At 37.4% G+C, this 21,798-nt stretch overlaps 1 protein-coding gene across 1 annotated transcript in view; it reads left to right on the top strand.

Moving 5' to 3' along the window:
* Window positions 1-224: 224 nt before the first annotated feature.
* Window positions 225-21,798, top strand: part of FOLH1 (folate hydrolase 1) — a 63,821-nt gene continuing 42,247 nt past the window's right edge. Inside the window, exons 1-4 of the mRNA XM_089915463.1 lie at window positions 225-596; window positions 2,825-2,930; window positions 5,949-6,135; window positions 10,639-10,740. Of these exons, the coding sequence (XP_089771589.1) occupies window positions 479-596; window positions 2,825-2,930; window positions 5,949-6,135; window positions 10,639-10,740 (513 nt within the window). The 5' untranslated portion in view covers window positions 225-478. The remainder of the gene's footprint in view (window positions 597-2,824; window positions 2,931-5,948; window positions 6,136-10,638; window positions 10,741-21,798) is intronic.

Consider the following 21,798-nt stretch of genomic DNA (forward strand, 5'->3'; position numbering starts at 1 on the left):
TATGCATTTTCGTAGACAGACAAAAGAGGATCGTTCTATTGAATTACGGGGTACTTAGTGTTCTCTTTGTGAATCGGATTGTGGTCTGGAAGTGGAGAAAGGAGAACAGTTTGTTCTTTGCTTCCTCCTTCCCTTTTTTCCTTCTTTTCCTTTTATTTTAAAATAAGGGCTAGAAATTTTCAAAGTAAACTTTTTTTTAAGCACCCCGCCGAAGGGGCCGGGTTTTCTTCTTCTGGGGACTGATGCTGCCTCTTGCTCTCCGGGATTGGTTGAGAGTAAACTAGAAATACTTTCAGGGGCGGAGAAACTGGGAGTGCCCTGGGAGTTCGAGTGGAATGGGCTGGGAGTGGACTCTAGGCTGCAGAACTGCTAAGAGCGGCCCTCGAAGGAGGAAGCCTTTGCCCCGCCACCCGCGAGGCAGCAGGGTGGCCACCGCAGAGGCACCGGTCCCCGGAGGCCCCGCCGGCCACACGCTGAGATGTGGAATCCCCTGCGCGAAACGGACTCGACCTTTGTCGCCTGGCGCCGCCCACGCTGGCTGTGCGCTGGGGCCCTGGTGCTGGCCGCCTGCCTCTTCGTCCTCGGCTTCCTCTTCGGTACGGGGGCCCTCGCCACGCACAACCCCGAGCCTACCCGGCTGTTCGGCGGTCCGCGGGACTCCCGGGCCAGCTGCTGCGTGGGGCCAGCTGCTGGTCTCCCGGGAGGTGGGGGAAAGTGGGGACGAGCACCCGCGAGTTAGGTGGGAGTTGCTGGGGGCGGTGCACAGCTGGGTCCTGGACGGGCTTCTGTAGGACAGTCACCCAGGGTAAGGAGTAGAACGGAGAGACTCAAACTGAAGTTGAGAAAGTTCCAACTGCTGAGGCCCTGCGAGCAATCGGTACGTTTTAGCAGGAGCGCCGGATCTCTGGGGGCATTTGCTAGGTCGTCCAAGGAGCTTTGCCAGAAACGACTCTTACCTGTTTGGGGTCTTTATCTAGTGCCTGTGCCTGGAGTAGGTAGAACTCAGGGCACTGCTGCGTGGGAGCCCTATTCTCTCATTCTTTGGTCCTTGGGAGTAAATAAAGAGGAACATTTAGGAGTTAACCGGCTGACATTGTCAGTGCTCTGAACAGATCCTTAATAGCAGTTCTTGAGCGTTTTCCCCTGTGTACTGATTTGCAGACTTAACCCAACTCTCCATGAAAACCAGGGGGCAGCACAGATTCGCTGAGACTCTTTTAAATTCTAATTTTAACTCTGCATCTTCTGTGTGGCCTTGAGCGAGTTACCGAGGTCTCTCTGAGCCACAGTTTGTCAACCTGTGTAAGAATACTATCTGTAACTTAGTGGGAATCGTAAACGAAATAGCATCTAAAGCTCCTGGCACAGTACTGGGGTATTGGCACTTTTTCAAAATTCTTTCCTTGTGAGGAGATGCTTCTAACTGGACATTAATGCACAGGACTAGCGTTAAGGTATAGCCTGGTAGTTCGGCCCTACTCTGAATTCTGGGTCCCCTTTCTGGGATTTAGAAGACCAGGGCATAGACCAACTAAGGTGGCTCAAATTCAGCCTCTTCTTGCTTGTTGTGTAACCTTTGAGCCACACTCTGCTCATAACTAGCATGTGGATATTAGGGTTATTGTGGGGCTTAGATAAGTGTGCTCGTTAAGGCCACACTTCTACTCGAGTTTCAGTTTTCTCAGCTGTACAACGTGGGCAACGGTAGCATGAGCATTAAGATCTTCTGCATCTTTTAAAAGCATTTTATTCGTCCCAGTATTGCCCTCAGCCCCATCCTTATATCCACTGCTCAATGGCTGTGGGTTCTTTATTAATATTTGTTAATTTTTTTCCTAGGATTCTCTGCTCCCTGCCTCCCACAGGCCTCCGTCCTCTTTATCCAGCTCATTTTTTAGATCTCGATTCAAGCATTCCATCCTCCGAGTGCCCTTATCCTACAGTCTAATCCAAGTCCCTTTATTTTACATACTGGTGGAACTGTATTTCCATTTGCTGCCAACCATTTATTTCAATAAGCATGTATATATGCATGTGTGTAACGTGTATGTGATTACTAACTGGAAAGCTCCATGAAAGCTAGCTGAATGATTTCGGTAACCATTTTATGCACAGATCATATCATTTATCTAAATAAACTATGTCACGAAGCCAACTACCAGGGCTAATGGCTCTACGCGATCTGGCTAACCATTGCTCTAGTCTCTGTGTTCACTGTGTGTCTTGCAGAGATGTTGGGTGAATTGGAGTTTCACTGTAGCTCTCTGAAGTTGAAGTTTTGAAGCCTACTTCAACTGCAAGCACAAAATATTTAAGCATATTTTGCTTTAGTTTCAGAACCAGAACAAATTACAAGTCTGAATTGCCTTCAACTCTTTGAGATAATTTATGTACTTGAAATATACTCATAATTAATTCATTACAAACATTTACTAAATGCTTATTCTGGGTCAGCAGAGGTGTCGTCACTGGGGATAGAAGCTTTAAGGAGAAAGAAGGTGGATCTCCTTTTTGCCTTCATTTTTCCCATCAGTTGAACCATCTTCAATTTTAGTGCTAATTTCATAAAACATTTATTAGAATAACAGCAATACTTATTGAAATTGGATTTAAAAATATGATGCAACTGATTTGTAATTAAGTCTGTCTGCATGATTTTTTTTCCAATGGAAGTAGGCAAGAGCAATGAAACTTCAGAAAATCTCAGTTAATGCCAGAGGACATTGATAATTTATGTTTTATATATGATAAATACAATAATAAGGAAAGATAGGCCCTGTCTATAAGCTCATATCTCATTCCTATATTTGTTTGTATTTTACAGGATGGTTGATAAAATCCTCCAGTGAAGCTACTAACATTCCACAGCATAATGTGAAGAAAGCATTTTTGGATGAGTTGAAAGCAGAGAACATGAAGACGTTCCTGTAGTAAGCATATACTTAAACGTTTACTATTCTGCTTAGAAGTTTTGATCCAATATTTCATAAACAGAAACTGACTTTTTAAAAAGGTTTTATTACTGAAGATCTTGTATCATGTTTCATCTGGAGAGGATTGTACCTTCAGCTGAACTTTATCATGATAGATGTTTTAAAGCAGGTGTCAGCAGACTTTTTCTGTAAAGGTCCAGCTTTTGTAGGCCAGCTGATCTCTGTCCCACCTACTCAGCTCTGCTATTGTAGCACCAAAAAAGTGATAGTAAATACGTAGTTGAATAAGTGTGACAGTTTCGATACAACTTTATTTGTAGGCAGTGAAATTTAAATTTCATATAAATGATATGTCACAAAATATTATTCCTCTTGATTTTTTTCACCTATTTAAAATGTGATAACCATTCTTAGCTTGTGGGCTGTACAAAGAAAGGAAGTGAGCTGGATTTGGTCAGTGAAACATAGTTTGTTGACTCCTGTTTCAGAGGAAGATAGTATATTTTAGTCAAAAGAATAAATTTTGGACTTCGAAGTCAGACATACGCAAGTTTAAATTCCATCTTCGCCCACTGATATTAAAGTAACTTTGAGTGAATACTTAACCTTCCTGAGCCATCATTTTCAACTCTATAAAATGGGGATAGTGATATTGCTCTGAGGAGCATGAAATTAGAGAGCATATGTGCGACCTAGTGTAAAAACCAGCTCCCTATTTCCTGAAATAGCTATCCCTGGTGTAGGGAAAAAGAGGTAAATGAGTAAATTTTAAAAAGTATTTGCAAGGCAACTAAAAATAAAACACTTTTATTGAATAATTGATTGGAATACTTAGCTTTTTCAAAGTGACATACTTGAAGTCCTGATAACGATTAAAGGACTCCTTAGTGAATACAAGTTATAATTTTATGTAAAAACAGTCAAGTAAATATATATATGTATAGATGTACATACACATAGTCATACAAACACATATGTCTATTTAATTATGATAGAATTAAAACTATGAATAAAATTTGCTAGGGCACCTATCATGTCTTTGGAAGGGCCATTTCAAGTGAGAGACCCAGAAGCTTAAATTTTGTGGAAATCCTTCTGTCTCTTGCACTTCTTTCACTATAATATGTATAATAGGTATAATAAAAGTGGAAGTCTGGCGAGATATAATCTTCACTCCTAGACAGGGGTGCGGCCTCTGCTTCATTTTTCCTTTTCTAACCTGTGAGATGGAGTGACTAGCAAGGAAATAAAATGAATGCCTGCCTCTAGCTCACTTTCTGGGCCGTCAGCTTCTTGCTTATTCTCCGTGGCCTTGACCAAGTTCCTCTAACTGTTTAGAACTTAAGGGTTTTCATCATTAACAAACAAAAGAAAGAGATTAACAGAACCCCCCACTCACCCCTCCAAGAACCACAGAACCTCCAGTAGCCTCCTGGACTCTCCAGAATTCCAATTTGCCATTTGTCCATCAGAGTGCTTTCAGTCTATTTAGACCCTTAGGTTAGGGGTCATTAAAGCCTCAGATCCTCTGTCTTGTTCCCCTTTCTAATCCTTTGCTTTACTACTAAAAATCCTCTACTACTTCTAAGTCACCTGACTCTCAATAGTGGCTGGGGGGAGGTTAAGTAGGGGCTGCCTTTTCAGTCTCCCTAGGGGTGCAAGGTTGTCCTATGTTTTCCCTCTTGTTTTGTAACATCTAGTTAAATTCTGAGATCTGTTCACTATTTTGCATGTCTTTAGAGGGAATTTCCTTCTCCACCCAGTTCTGAAAGACAAGATTATTGCAGAAGAGTGTCTTAGCTTTCACTGATCTACATTTGAATACCAGTTCCATCTTTCACTGGCTGTCTTTAAGTCATCTAACTTCTCCAAGCACTGTGCATTTGTAAGCCAGATGCAATGTATGAAAACAGGAATACCAATAGCTCCCTTTATTAATTGAGATAACATAATGATACTTGGAACATATATAAACTTTTCTAGCCAGACAGAGATGTATGAGCCTATTTGTTTTGTTAATACATGTTGTTGTCCATTTTGCATAATTTGTAAATTATTTTTCTTATTAGAAAATAGCTCGATATTCTAATAGAATCAAGACAGTGTGACACACTTCTCAATTGATGAAAAAAAAAAAGAAACGAACTTCTATTTCTTAGCAGTTGTCTAATTGAGCCTCAGATCTTTGTGAATTAGTGAGGTAGCACTATTCTCCCCATGTATGGATGAGAAATTGAAGACATGGCCAGGATTACACAACAAGTTAGTGGCAAAACCTGTAATACACTGATTTTGTAGCCAATTGATTTATTTATCCTTGGAAACAAATCTTTTCTCCTACTCATCATTTTCAGGATTAACTTTGCTCCAAATGAGTGGGTTCTAAACCTGATCATGGAACACCATTGCATCTTGGTGGGTAATGACAAAAGTTTTACCAGGAACTTCACTCATAATGTTACCTAACCAAACTTGGGTCTGCTAGCCTGCTGTGCAGCAAAGCCAGTCTACTGACACCAGGTTGAGGTGAAGGAGTCCAGCATTTACTGTAGGGTGTCAAATAGGGAGAACAGACAGCTTATGTTCAAAAGACCAGAAATCCCAGGTGGCTTTCAGGGGAGGGTTTTTTTTTTTTTTTAGCAACATATATAATTCCTTCTCTCCTTTATTTATTATTTATTATTATTATTTTTTTTTGCGGTACGTGGGACTCTCACCATTGTGGCCTCTCCCATTGCGGAGCACAGGCTCTGGACGCGCAGGCTCCGCGGCCATAGCTCAAGGGCCCAGCCGCTCCACGGCATGTGGGATCTTCCCGGACAGGGGCACAAACCCGTGTTCCCTGTATCGGCAGGCCGACTCTCAACCACTGTGCCACCAGAGAAGCCCCCACTTTGCTTTTCTAATGTATAACACCTCAAAATATTTTTTAATGTAAATCAGCCTTATTTGGTTGTTGATTTAAGATAAAGTCTGACTAAAAATTTCTAACCACTTTCCATTTTTTTTCAACAGTAATTTTACACGGATACCACATTTAGCTGGAACAGAACAGAACTTTCAGCTTGCAAAGCAAATTCAATCTCAGTGGAAAGAATTTGGCCTAGATTCTGTTGAATTATCCCATTATGATGTCCTGTTGTCCTATCCAAATAAGACTCATCCCAACTACATCTCAATAATTGATGAAGATGGAAATGAGGTAAAAAGAAAGAAAGAAGAAATAAGCCCCCCTGGTCTACTATTTCAAAATACCTTATGTGAAAGAATGCCCTCTACCATGTCCAAATACTGATAGAAATCAATATTGACACTTGTGAATGATGCCTTTTATAATCTTATTACTGGTGCCAACTCTTTCTTATGATGTTTGAATTTATGTGATGTTGGAAAGATTGTGAAAAATTGATGTTTGATGACACTTGCTATTTTCTATTTTTTAGTATTGTACACTAATATAAAATATGATATATCAGTAAACTTCTAAGCAACTAAATTGATACATTTTTGAAAGGTTTGGACTATAAAAGATCATGCACAGATTTGAAGATGCTAGAAAATTCAGAGAAGTGCTGTTTGAGCTAGCAGGTTTTTATTGGTACTTAATGATTAAATCTCATATGATCATGTGTTCAGCTCTGTGCCCAGAAGTTGGGTGTGGTCATTTGGAAGGAGGGGAATTTGGAGAGAAATACTATAGAATTATATCTACACTAAAGAATTTACAATCTTCTTTGCTAGTTAGGGAACTTGGGGAAGAAGATAATACAAGAAATTGAGGTATTTCTTATCACGATATATATTCAATATGAAAGCTCATCAAATATGACTCAATATTCATCCCTATTTGCCTTACAGCTACCATTTTAAAGTAGCCCCTTTTACTCTGGATAGCTTCTTTCAGTCCTTTGGTTAGCTGGGCCTTCTAAATTGCATATAGCTTCAGATATGTCCAGTTTGATCAGTCAACTAAAAATGTCCTGTGATTTAAGTATATATAAATTTTTAATCACCTCCCCTTATTGACTGATGAATCAGCCTCTTCTTAATGATTAATATGTTGTTTTACAGTCAGTGATGTAATCCCATGCTAAATTTCCTAATATGAGTTGAAAGTTTCCATATTCCCTATTTTCAATTATAGTAGTTAATACAGTTTAACTCTTAAAAATATTATCAAACTATTTCAAAATTTAAAAAATATTTTTAAGGTAGGTATGGGGAATACTGATATACTTCCTATGGTCCCATAACCTTTATTAAATAAGCAGGGGCATATCTATATAATTAAGTATTAAGGGGTCTTTAAATGTATATTTAAGAAGATTATTTAATCATGTAATAAAATATTGGTGATGTTAAAAAAATACACATACTTAAACCAAATTTGTTCTATCAAATTTGGCAATTGTGTGCAATGAGGAAAATAGCAAACTTTCAATTCTCTTCTTTTTTCCTTCCTCTTCACTTCCAATTTTGACTGTACCTTTGCTTTTATTTCATTTCATTGTTTCTTTTTGCTATTATAAGCACTTACGAAATTTCTAAAGCCTGTCAGTTAATATAAACCTATCTTGTAGACGTTTCATTTTGGAGATTTTCCTGAATGGTGTTAGCTACCAAAAGCTTATTAACTTTTTTGGAAGTTATATCATTAAATCATTTTTATTTTTACCCAAGTTTTACCTGCACATAAAGAATCACACAGTTCTCCAAAGGGCCCCTCTATATCCCCCTTCCCTGAGGCAATCACTGTTCAACACTGAGTTGATTGTTTTGGTATTTACTTCTGTTTCTTTAAATGACATGCTTGCATTGCTTGTGTTTCAGATTCAGGCATTATCTTTTGACCTTGTGACAGTTCAGCTCTATTCTCACCCCAACTACAAATGCTCTTTTACTGTGTCCCCATCTCCCAGTTTAATTATTGTGACTATTCATAGCCAAGCTATGTGGTAAACTGCAAACTTTTACTTTCCTGCACGACACAGAGGTGTTCCCCTTCCCACAGGCAACAAATATGATTAGCACTTTATAGATTCTGCAAGAAATATTTTTAATACTATATGCATTATTGTATCTTTGTTTATGTAAGGATAACGTGCCATATGGATTTAACTATATATATTGCCTTTTTTATGTCACAAAAAGTAAATAGAAATTTGTAAACCAAAATTATTTTAGTTATACTCAGAATACATAATGTGAGGCTATATTAGTGAATTTTGTATAGTGAGCAGTGCTCACTGGTGTATTGTCTACCTTTGATAAAGTCACCCAAAAGACTCTTTTCCATTACCTTAAGAAACTTTTCCTAGTTGTTGGAATAACTCATAAACTTGATGTAAAATCCACCTGCTCAGTGGTGTTGTAAAATTGAAGATTACCGTAAAGGCAAATCAAGTGAGACGAGCTTGAGTACTTCCTTGGCTGAAAGACTTGCTGATGGGATGACTTTTTCTCTAGATGGATTTTTATTGCACTTTAGTATAGTTTTTCTTATAATCTTTCCCAGTGATTCAGCTGCATTTGTACCCTATGTGGACCACAGAAAAATTATAGGAAAGATGGAAGATATGGGAATTTTTGAAGAGTAGTAGTTGATTTGGTTTCATTTTAGGTTCTATCAGCATCAGAAGTAGGCAACTGGTGCTCTAGTCAGTACAATATGATGTCAGCTCAGAGTCACTCCCCATCTCCCACAACCCTTTGCATTACTGCACGGACCAGGACTTATATTTTAACATGAAAAATGAGTGGTGATAGCAGGTGTCCTTGACTTGAACGTTTTTAATGTTTCACCTTAATTTTGATATTTATGTCAGGTTACGTTAATTCACTTCCTTTCCAAGTTTACTAAGACTTTTTGTCATGGATTTATGTTGAATTTTATCAGGACTTTTTTTCTTTTTTTTGGATATCTTTTGAGATGAGCGTATAATTTTTCTTTTTCACAATGATAATTATATTAAATGATATTCTAATATTAGACTAATCTCACAGTTTTGAAATTTGTAATATTAGTCAGTAGTAGAGTTTTCAACTCATATATCTATATATATTTAGTTTATATTCATAGCATGTTTGGCCTGTATTTCTGCAATTTGCTTATTGGGGCATAATTTCTAGATTAGACTTGCCTTATCAAATGAGCTGAGTTTTAATCTCTGAAAACGTTGTGTTATACTTAAACAATCTTTTACTTTAAATCTCAAAGTAAAACCAGTTGGTTTTGGTACTTTGTTTTGTGGGAGATTTTAAAGTACTGATTCAATTTTTTTTATTGTTATAGGACTATTTAGATTTTAAAAAATGCATCCTTATGTCAGTTTTAATAAATTTTTTAAAATGCATTTTTCCATTTCATCTAAGTTTTCAATTATTGGCATAGTTCTTCCTAGTATTTTCTTATTACCTTTTTGAATCTGTGTGACATCTATAGATATGACTTTTTTTCAACCCTTAATATTATTTATTTGTGCTTACCTTATATTTTTTTCTTATTGACATTGACAGAGATATGTCAATTTTACCTGTATTTTCAAAGAATAAACCTTCAGCTTTGGCAATCGTTTCTTGTATATATGTTTTATGTTTCATTAATTCTGTTCTTACTTAATATAATTTCCTCTTTTAGCTTCCTGGTGTCTATTTTGCTGTTCTTTGTAACATTTTCAGTTGAATACTTAATTTATTGATGTTCAAGCTTTCTTCTTTTCTAATATGAGTATTTAAAACCATAAATTTCCTTCTAAGAGCCACTTGAACTAGATCTCACAAGTTTGGAGAAGTGTTTTAGTTATCATTAATATCTTAATATTTTCTAATTTCTATGTTTTCATCTTTGAGCCTTGGAGCTATTTAGGGGTATTTTTTAAATTCCAAATTTAAAAGTTATTCCACTATCGGTTTGATCTGATTTTTTAACTTAACTACATTGTGATCAGATAATGTGGTTTGTATGACACTAGTCATTTGGCAATTGTTGAGGCTTCCTTTATAGCCTATTATGTGGTCAATTTTTATAAATGTTCTGTGTTTATTTGAAAAAATGTATTGAGTTGTTGAGTTTAATGATCTTATATTTGTTCATTAGTTCAAGTTTGTTAATTGTTTGGCTAAAATCGCCTTTATCCTTGATGTAGTCTTATTTTGTCTGCAATCTTTATTAATTGCTGGGAAAGGAATGTTAGATTATCTCACTATAGTGGTGGATTATTTTTATTTCCCTTTGGAATTCTGTCAGTTTCTTCTTCCTGTAGCTTGGCACTCTCTTTTAGAGGTAGTGGTTTGGAACCTAAAAAAAATTGATTCCTACTTAACAATGACAATGATACACTTGAAAGATTATATTATATTTGGTTCAAAGTGAATTTAACATTTAATTTGCTCCCAAGTAATTATCTTAGCATTTTTATAAGTGACTAAGAATATTGTACGCTGTTATTTTTATTTGGGAATTAAAGTTTTCCTTCTAAATCAAAAGCTAGTGCTTATACATCCTCTAAGGGTCTCTAAGTTTATTCATCTCATGAAATCCTCATAGCCTCTAGCACAGTGCTGGCTCTTTGATCTGTATCTTTAAAATACCAAAGGCTTCATTAACCATCTACTGACAGAAAGAGATAGTACACATTTCCTTGTTTGGTTATAGTAATGAAACTTTACCTGATTTGCCTCTGATTATTATATTTTGTTTCTCTAGATTTTCAACACATCATTATTTGAACCACCTCCTCCAGGATATGAAAATGTTTCAGATGTTGTTCCACCTTTTAGTGCCTTTTCTCCACATGGAATGCCAGAGGTAAAAATGCATGCAATAAAATAGAAATAACAAATAGAACTTCCTTATACATACAGGCAATAATTAAAGGGGTATTAAGGAGGTTTTTGATGTAATCCAAATTCACCTTTTTTAGTATTTAAGAAATAGAATTTCTTAGTAATAAAAAGGAATACATACTATTTTGTGTTCATAGTGTTTTTTAAGATAAAATTTACTACAATGAGATGGAGAAATCCAAAATGTACATTTATGGACTTTTGACAAATGCATACACCTGTGTAATGCAAACCCCATCGACATATAGAATACTACTATCACTTCAGAAAGTACTTTTGAGCCCCTTCTCAATCAACTCCACACACTCTCAAGGCAATCATTCTTCTGATTTTTTTTTTGCCACCTTTGATTAGTTTTGCGTATACTAGAAATTCATATAGATAGAATTGATAGCATGTAATCATTTGTGTCTATTTTCTTTCACTAAGCATAGGGTCTGTGAAATTCACATGTTTTGCATTTATCAGTAGATTTTTCCTTTTTATTGCCAAGTAATTTCCATTGTATGAAAATACTGCATATCTTACTACCACTGTATAACTTGGATTAATTTTCAAAGAACTTGAATGAGAATTTGAAATTGTTGCCATTTTCAATTGAAGAGTACGAATGTCCGTTTTAGAAAATGTTACGTGGTTTACTCAATAAAGCATTGTCGGGGCTTCCCTTGTGGCACAGTGGTTGAGAGTCTGCCTGCCGATGCAGGGGACACGGGTTCGTGCCCCAGTCCGGGAAGATCCCACATGCTGCGGAGCGGCTGGGCCTGCGAGCTATGGCCACTGAGCCTGCGTGTCCGGAGCCTGTGCTCTGCAACAGGAGAGGCCACAACAGTGAGAGGCCCGTGTACCGAAAAAAAAAGAATAAAGCAGTGTGTATAACTATCACTGAGATTTTACAGTAAATCCCCAGATTCTTGCATAGTACTTTGTTTTTTTATAAGAAAGTTAAATTTGAAAGAGTTGAATATAATTTATTAATGTCTTTTAAAATGTTATGTCTCCTACCATAATATTTAACATTAAGTAGCTTCAGTTTTGGACATACTGAGTTTGAGGTGCCTAGGATATATTCCAAGAAGTTGCTAATAGACAATTGGGCCTATTGAAGTGTCACTCAATAGGGAGATAAGGGCTTGACTGTCATCAGAAACATCCTAAGTAAAAAATTTACATTTAGAATTGAATTGACATTTAAAGTTCTATCTTCACCAATTAGTTAAAATTTATTGCAAGAACATAAGGATGATTTAATATTTGGCAATGCCATGTTTTTTAATAAGTAAAGTTAAAAAACACACTATTTTTATTATTTTCTAATGTTTTGAATATTTGATTATCTTATAATTTAAAAACTCTCACAAACTTAGAATAGAATATTTTCTATTGGTTGTATGAAATTTACTTCAAATGAGTAGTTAACATCATAGTTAAGGGAACAGTATTAGAAAAATTCTCCCTAAATATTTGCACATAAATAGAATGCTTATAATCACTATAATTATTTCATAATTGACATGACATAGAAATAAGGTATATAAAAATTGGGAATGAAGAGATAGTATATTTTACAACTCAGGTGTCCTGAGGTCACCTAGACTTATTCCTCAAGGTAAGGCACATTACCATCATGGGTCCATGTAAGATCCCTAATTTAATTTCTTTCCTTTCATCTCTCATCCCTATTTTCAATCTCATTCCTCTTCTCCACTCCACTACACCCTGCCACTGACTCTAATGTATTTATACTTTTAGAAGTGTATGTATTCTTACAAAAATATGGCCTTAATTTTGTGATTGGTGTATTTTAAATGTACGCAAATAATATTATACCTTAGGTCTTACTTGGTCTCTTACTGTTTTTCAATCAACTTTTTTTTTAATCTATTGCTTTATGTCAGAGTAGTTTGTTACTTTTCACTGTTGCATGTTATCCCATGTTATCATGCACACCACATGTAACTTATCCATTCTCTTAGTGGCATAAATTACCACAAACAGTGTTGGAGTGAATATGCTCACGTATGGGCTCTCTGTGTAAACTAAACCAGGTATGGGATTGCTGGTTTGTAGGGAATACTTCATTTCACACTGTCCAGAGTGTAGCAGTTTACTGCTCCCTCCAATACTGTATGAGTGTTCCTTTTTCCTCACATTTTCATCAATGGCTGAAGTTATGTAACTTTCTAAATTTTGCCCATCTAATTGTTTTGTTGTTGTTTTAATTTATTTTGATTCACATTTTTTATTACAAATAAGATTGTACATCTCCAAATATATTTATTAGCTATGCTGTGTTTTTGCTCTGTGAAATGATTAATTATAGTCTTCTTTTCCTGTTGAGTTTCTGGCCTTTTTCTTATTAACTTCAGAGGTTTCTTAAATATTTTAGTTATTCATCTCTTATTGGTTTAGATATTGCAAACAGCTTCTCCTAAGTTTTTACCTATATTTGTTCATGTTATTTATGTTGCTTTTTACTGAAAAGGATTCTTTAATTGTGATATTGTCCAGTGTTCTCTTTATGTTTTCACACTTTGGGTCTTCATTAATTTCCTCATTCATTATTTTTTTAAACATCTTTATTGAAGTATAATTGCTTTACAAGGTTGTGTTAGTTTCTGCTGTATAATAAAGTGAATCAGCTATATGTATACATATATCCCCATATCCCCTCCCTCTTGCACCTAACATAGGCAGAACACTCTATGACATAAATCACAGCAAGATCCTTTTTCACCCATATCCTAGAGAAATGGATATAAAGACAAAAATAAACAAATGAAAAAAATAAAAAAATAAACAAATGAGACCTAATGAAACTTAAAAGCTTTTGCACAGCAAAGGAAATTATAAACAATCATTTAAAACACAGATTATGATTCCCATCACCTGAGTTTTAGTAGGTCTTGGGTGAAGCCTGAGAGTTTGTTTCCAGCAAGTTGCTAGATATTGTTGATTCTGCTAGTTCAAGATCCATGGTTTGAGAACCACTGGTCTCACGTCCCAATTCTGTCTCTATTAACAAGAGCAGGAAGATGGAAGCTTAAAAGAAATGGAAAATTGTAGGCTAACAGTGCAAGATTGTATTTGTTCCCAGTTATAGAACAATGGTACAGTGTAAATTTTACAAGAAGGTCATTGTCTGAAAATAAATATTTTTTTCTAACTAGCAGTGACAACTTGCATTTGCAAAGTGCTGAGAGGGCCTATCTGTCCACGCTTGTTTTCGTTTTCAAAGTTTACTGTCATTTTCAAACTAATATCTTCTCCAATCCCTTCTCCATCATAATTTGCTTTGTGAGGAGTGCAGATTTACTAAAAGATAGCCACAATTTACAGACATTTAAAGAAGTAGTCTTCTCAAAGTTGGTGATATTAAATATGAATAAATTTCAAGTAGAACATTTACACTAAAACAAAATTCACTGAAACCAAATTGGTTAATGGCTTTGTATTCACAGTAGTATAAGAGTGAGCTCCAGAGAAGACTAACAGTTATAAATCAGACATACAGTGCTATCATCAACAGTGCATTAATATTGCATTGGTCTTAGGAGGAAAAGTAATAGCTAAAACTAATCCTTTTACTGAAGCAAAGATTCAGATGTCACCTTCTCAATAGACTTTCTCCCTTTTTTGAAAATTGCACCCAACTGAGTACAGTACAAATTCCCTGTTTGCCTACTGTATTTAAACCTTTTTTTTGAATTTTTCTACAGAACTCATCACCTTTTAATATAATATACAATTTACTTAGTTATTAATTTTATTGTTTATTATCTTATCTCTCTGCTTTCCACATGAATGTAAGTTTCTTCAAGGACAGGGATTTGCTGTATCCCTAATTCCTAGAATGATATGCCCTCAACTAGTTTGTGGAATGAATCCTAAAATCAGCTTGGAAACAACCTTATGTCAATATGTTATAAATTTGTTGTGCACATGTTATGAGATGTAGTTAAAGAGGAAAATAATAACCAAAATAAAATGATAGGATATCAGAAATCGTGTAGGATAGGGACTTCAAACTCTAGGGTATGTGAAGACTTTCCAAAGGCAGACATAGGATCGTTTTAAATAAATCAGTTGCATCATCAATTTCTCAGTGGACTCTTTCATGGAATTGAGAACTAGCCCGTGGTGAGGTCCCGCTAGTACTCTGTCTCCACCTCCCTATTTACAGTTATTTTTCTCTTATTTTATGAATGAGAGACATCACTCATTCATCCTAAAACAAGATGAAGAATATCTCTGAGTAGTAAAAAAAATCTCTGGGGCTCCAAACAAAGAGACAATAGTGAAAGATTCTAATAGCTGGGTAACAAAGATTTGGCAAGTCAAATGGTTTATAGTTGAACAAAATTAAAGATGAGCCTAATTGAGTTTCCAGCTGGTATCATTAGAATTAACTTGGATAAAAGATCAGTGTGAGATTTAGGAGCTGTAACTTGGAAAGAGTTTAAATAATATAGGGAAATTCCATTTTTTATCATCCCCATCCTGAGGTTTCTCAGAACTTGTCTAAAAACAAGAAATGTAAATAAAACAGAGTGAGTCCTGACTCATTCTGGAAGTAATTTATTCATCCGTAGATCCGTGACCTAATGTTTTAACATCCCATAGCACTAAAAGTTGTATTTCAAGTAAAATTTTATGCTTAGGTATGTATTATTTATAAAAGTTTGTAATGATGTTGTTAGGCTCAACTGATACTACTAATAATTATAATAGTAAATTACTCTTGAAGAATTTTCTTAACATGTACAGCTTGTCATAGGAAATAAATATTTTTAAGCACTATACACACACACACACACACACACACACACACATTCTTAATCAAGGCAAGTTTGGCAGTGATTAATAAAAGACTTGCAAATATACCCAGATTCTAGGTAACAGAAACTGAAATGGAATTTAGCATGCTAGATGGTTATTAAGGAATGTTCTCTTGGGATCAGTATCTGTAGCAGGGAGGAGAAGGAAGCTGGAGTAGGCAGAGGGAGAAGCTGCCCCTCAATGCTAGCTCAAGGACAGCCTCAGCTGACCCAATGGGCAGCTCTGGAGTCAGAATAGCCTTTCAGGATTGTCCTGGGCTGGACAAAGATGTCCAGGTATTCATATTCCCACATTGATCAGTCATTGAACATGTGCATCCTAAGAAGGGGCATGACCTTGAACAAGGTGGCTGTCTGTAGCTGATCGTAAGCAAGGGGCTGACTCCTGAAGGCTGCCTGCAGAAAGCCTGCCCTGCAGCAGGAGCAAGAACATCTTCAGTGAAGGGGAATCGACACCAACACACTGGTGTCCAGCACAAATACATTTTACTTTAGAGTAAAATGCTTTAGGGAAAGGGGCAAATACAACTTCAAGGAGAAAAAGCGATGATAAAATTCTGACTGAAGAGTGTGGTTTTAAAGTGGATGATATTGAATAAAAAATCATTACAATATTTAAATTCCTTTGGATATAAATAAAAAGTGAGGCAAGACTGCTTCTAAAAATGTTAATATTTGTAATGTGCTGGAAATTGCATTGTTCACCACAACTTAAAGACATGACAAAAAATTTCAGATGTCAACTTAAAAATAAAGGGGGGGGGGCTTCCCTGGTGGCGCAGTGGTTGAGAGTCTGCCTGCCGATGCAGGGGACATGGGTTCGTGCCCCGGTCCGGGAAGATCCCACATGCCGCGGAGCGGCTGGGCCCTTGAGCCATGGCCGCTGAGCCTGCGCGTCCGGAGCCCGTGCTCCACAACGGGAGAGGCCACAGCAGTGAGAGGCCCGCGTACCACAAAAAATAAACAAATAAAATAAAAAAATAAAGGGGGGGGACCTTCAAGATGGTGGAGGAGTAAGATGTGGAGATCACCTTTTTCCCCAAAAATACATCAGAAATACATCTACATATGGAACAACTCCTACAGAATACCTACTGAATGCTTGCAGAAGACCTGACTTCCCAAAAAGCAAGAAATTCCCCACATACCTGGGTAGGGCAAAAGAAAAAAGAAAAAAACAGACAAAAGAATAGGCATGGGACCTGCACCACTGGGAGGGAGCTGTGAAGGAGGAAAAGTTTCCACACACTAGGAAGCCCCTTCACTGGTGGAGACAGGGGGGTGGGCACGGGGCGGGAAGCTTCAGAGCCATGGAGGAGAGCGCAGCAACAGAGATGCAGAGGGCAAAGTGGAGAGATTCCTGAACAGAGGATCGGTGCCGACCAGCACTCACCAGGCCAAGAGGCCTGTCTGCTCACCTGCCAGGGCAGGTGGGGCTGGGAGCTGAGGCTCAGGCTTCGGAGGTCAGACCCCAGGGAGAGGACTGGGGTTGGCTGCATGAACACAGCCTGAAAGGGGCTAATGTGCCACAGCTAGCTGGGAGGGAGTCCAGGAAAATGTTTGGAACTGCCAAAGAGTCAAAAGACCTCAGGGTGTGTGAGGAGAGGGGATTCACAGCACCGCCTAAATGAGTTCCAGAGATGGGCACAAGCCTAGGACACCAGAGACAGGCATGAAATGCTAAGGCTGTTACTGCAGCCACCAAGAATCCTGTGTGTCATAAACAGAAATACAGATCAATGGAACAGGATAGAAAGCCCACAGATAAACCCATGCACATATGGACAACTTATCTTTGATAAAGGAGGCAAGAATATACAGTGGAGAAAAGACAGCCTCTTCAATAAGTGGTGCTGGGAAAACTGGACAGCTACATTTAAAAGAATGAAATTAGAACACTCCCTAACACCATACACAAAAATAAACTCAAAATGGATTAAAGAGCTAAATGTAAGGCCAGACATTATCAAACTCTTAGAGGAAAACATAGGCAGAACACTCTGTGACATAAGTCACAGCAAGATCCTTTTTGACCCACCTCCTAGAGAAATGGAAATAAAAACAAAAATAAACAAATGGGACCTAATGAAACTTCAAAGCTTTTGCACAGTAAAGGAAACCATAAACAAGACCAAAAGACAACCCTCAGAATGGGAAAAATATTTGCAAATGAAGCAACTGACAAAGGATTAATCTCCAAAATTTACAAGCAGCTCATGCAGCTCAGTAACAAAAAAAGAAAAACCCACTCCAAAAACGGGCAGAAGACCTAAGTAGACATTTCTTCAAAGAAGATATACAGATTGCCAACAAACACATGAAAGAATGCTCAACATCATTAATCATTAGAGAAATGCAAATCAAAACTACAATGAGATATCATCTCACACCAGTCAGAATGGCCATCAACAAAAAATCTAGAAACAATAAATGTTGGAGAGGGTGTGGAGAAAAGGGAACCCTCTTGCACTGTTGGTGGGAATGCAAATTGATACAGACACTATGGAGAACAGTATGGACGTTCCTTAAAAAACTAAAAATAGACCTACCATATGACACAGCAATCCAACTACTGGGCATATACCCTGAGAAAACCATAATTCAAAAACAGTCATGTACCAAAATGTTCATTGCAGCTCTATTTACAATATCCAGGACATGGAAGAAACCTAAGTGTCCATCAACAGTTGAATGGATAAAGAAGATGTGGCACATATATACGATGGAATATTACTCAGCCATAATAAGAAATGAAACTGAGTTATTTGTAGTGAGGTAGATGGACCTAGAGTCTGTCATACAGAGTGAAGTAAGTCAGAAAGAGAAAAACAAATACCGTATGCTAACACATATATATGGAATCTAAGAAAGAAAAAAAAAGGTCATGAAGAACCTAGGGGTAAGATGGGAATAAAGACACAGACCTACTAGAGGATGGACTTGAGGGTATGGGGAGGGAGAAGGGTAAGCTGTGACAAAGTGAGAGAGTGGCATGGACATATATACACTACCAAATGTAAAACAGATAGCTAGTGGGAAGCAGCCACATAGCACAGGGAGATCAGCTTGGTAGTTTGTGACCACCTCTAGGGATGGGATAGGGAGGGTGGGAGGGATGGAGATGCAAGAGGGAAGAGATATGGGAACATATGTATATGTATAACTGATTCACTTTGTTATCAAGCAGAAACTAACACACCATTGTAAAGCAATTATACTCCAATAAAGATGTTAAAAAAAAAAAAAAAGAATCCTGTGTGCAAGCACAGGTCACTATCCACACCTCCCCTCCCAGGAGCCAGTGCAGTCCGTCACTGCCAGGGTCCTGTGACCCAGGGACAACTTCCCCGGGAGAGCACACGATGCCCTCAAGCTGTTGCAATGTCATGCTGGCCTCTGCCATTGCAGGCTCACCCCACGTTCTGTACCCCTCTGGCCTGAGTGAGCCAGAGCCCCCAAATCAGCCGCTACTTTAACCCCCTCCTGTCTGGGTGAAGAACAGACACCAGAGGGTGACCTACATGCAGATGCGGGGTCAAAAGCAAAGCTGAATCCCAGGAGCTGTGTGAACAAAGAAGAGAAGGGGAAACCTCTCTGTGCAGCCTCAGGAGCAGTGGATTAAATCTCCACAATCAATTTGATGTGCCCTGCATCTGGGGAATAACTCAATAGACAATGAGTCATCCCAAAACTGAGGCAGTGGACTTTGGGAGCAACTGTAGACTTGGGGTTTGCTTTCTGCATCTAATTTGTTTCTAGTTTTATGTTTATCATAGTTTAGTATTTAGAGCTTATTATCATAAGTAGCTTTGTTTATTGATTTGGTTGCTCTCTTCCTTTTTAAAATATATATATATATTTTGTTTGTTTGTTTCTTTGTTTTCCTTTTTCTCTTTTTGTGAGTGTGTATCTGTATGCTTCTTTGTGTGATATTGTCTGTATAGGTTTGCTTTTACCATTTGTCCTAGTGTTCTGTCTGTCCATTTTTTTTTCTTTAGTATAGTTTTTAGCACTTGTTATCATTGATGGATGTGTTTATTGGTTTGGTTGCTCTTTTTTTAAATTACTTTTTAATTTTAATAATTAATTTTAATTTTTTATTTTAATAACTTTATTTTATTATTTTCTTTTCTGTTTTTCTTTCCTCCCCTTTCTTCTGAGCTGTGTCGCTGACAGTGTCTTGGTGCTCTGTCTAGGTGTTAGGCCTGAGCCTCTTGAGGTGGGAGAGCTGAATTCAGGACTTTGGCCCACCAGAGACCTCCCAGCCCCTTGTAATATTAATTGGCGAGAACTCTCCCAGAGATCTCCATCTCAACACTAGGGCCCAGCTCCACTCAACGACCAGCAAGCTCCATTGCTGGACACCCCATGCCAAACAACTAGCAAGACAGGATCACAACCCCATCCATTAACAGAGAGGCTGCCTAAAATCATACTAAGTTCACAGACACCCCAAAACACACCAACAGATGCGGTCCTGCCCACCAGAAAGACAAGATCCAGCCTCATCCACCAGAACACAGGCCGCAATTCCCTCCACCAGGAAGCCTACACAACCCACTGAACCAACATTACCCACTGGAGGCAGACACCAAAAACAATGGGAACTATGAACCTGCAGGCTGCAAAAAGGAGACCCTAAACACAGTAAGTTAAGCAAAATGAGAAAACAGGAAAATACACAGCAGATGAAGGGCAAGGTTAAAACCCACCAGGCCAAAAAATGAAGAGGAAATAGACAGTCTACCTGAAAAAGAATTCAGAGTAATGATAGTAAAGATGATCCAAAACCATGGAAATAGAATGGAGAAAATACAAGAAACGTTTAACAAGGACCTAAAAGAACTAAAGAGCAAACAATGATGAACAATACAATAAATGAAATTAAAAATTCTCTAGAGGAAACAATAGCAGAATAAATGAGGCTGAAGAATGGAAAAGTGACCTGGAAGATAAAATAGTGATAAAAACTACCACAGAGCAGAAAAAAGAAAAAAGGAAAAAAAAGAATTAAGGACAGTCTCAGAGACCTCTGGGACAGCATTAAACGCATGAACATTCAAATTATAGGGGTCCTAGAAGAAGAAGAGAAAAAGAAAGGGACTGCCAAAATATTAGATTATAGTTGAAGAGATTATAGTTGAAAACTTCCCTAATATGGGAAAGGAAATAGTCAATCAAGACCAGGAAGTGCAGAGAGCCCCATACAGTATAAATCCAAGGAGAAACATGCCAGGACACATATTAATCATACTATCAAAAATTAAATACAAAGAAAAAATACTAAAAGCACCAAGAGAAAAGCAACAAATATCATACAAGGGAATCCCCATAAGGTTAACAGCTGATTTTTCAGCAGAAATTCTGAAAGCCAGAAGGGACTGGAAGGACATATTGAAAGTGATGAAAGGGAAAAACATACAACCAAGATTACTCTACCCAACAAGGATCTCATTCAGATTTGACAGAGAAATTAAAACCTTTACAGACAACAAAAACCAAGAGAATTCAGCAACACCAAACCAGCTTTACAGCAAATGCTAAAGGAACTTCTCTAGGCAGAAATACAAGAGAAGGAAAAGACCTACAGTAATAAACATAAAACAATTAAGAAAATGGTAATACAAACATACATATTGATAATTACCTTAAATGTAAATGGACTAAATGCTCGAACCAAAACACATAGACTGGCTGAACGGGTACAAAAACAAGACGCATATATATGCTGTCTACAAGAGACCCACTTCAGACCTAGGCACACATACAGACTGAAAGTGAGGGGTTGGAAAAAGATATTCCATGCAAAAGGAAATCAAAAGAAAGCTGGATTTGCAGTTCTCATATCAGAAAAAAATAGACTTTAAAATAAAGACTGTTACAAGAGACAAAGAAGGACACTACATAATGACCAAGGGATCAATCCAAAAAGATATTACAATTGTAAATATTTATGCACCAAACATAGGAGCAGTTCAATACATAAGGCAAATGCTAACAGCCATAAAAGGGGAAATCAACAGTAACACAGTAATAGTAAGGGACTTTAACACCCCACGTTCACCAATGGACAGATCATCCAAAATGAAAATAAATAAGGAAACACAAACTTTAAATGACACATTAAACAAGATGGACTTAATTGATATTTATAGGACATTCCATCTGAAAACAATGGAATA

Source organism: Delphinapterus leucas, chromosome 7 (assembly GCF_059928025.1).
Source record: "Delphinapterus leucas isolate spDelLeu-1000000601 "Yukka" chromosome 7, BTC_Dleu_Yukka2, whole genome shotgun sequence".
Taxonomy (NCBI): Eukaryota; Metazoa; Chordata; class Mammalia; order Artiodactyla; family Monodontidae; genus Delphinapterus; species Delphinapterus leucas.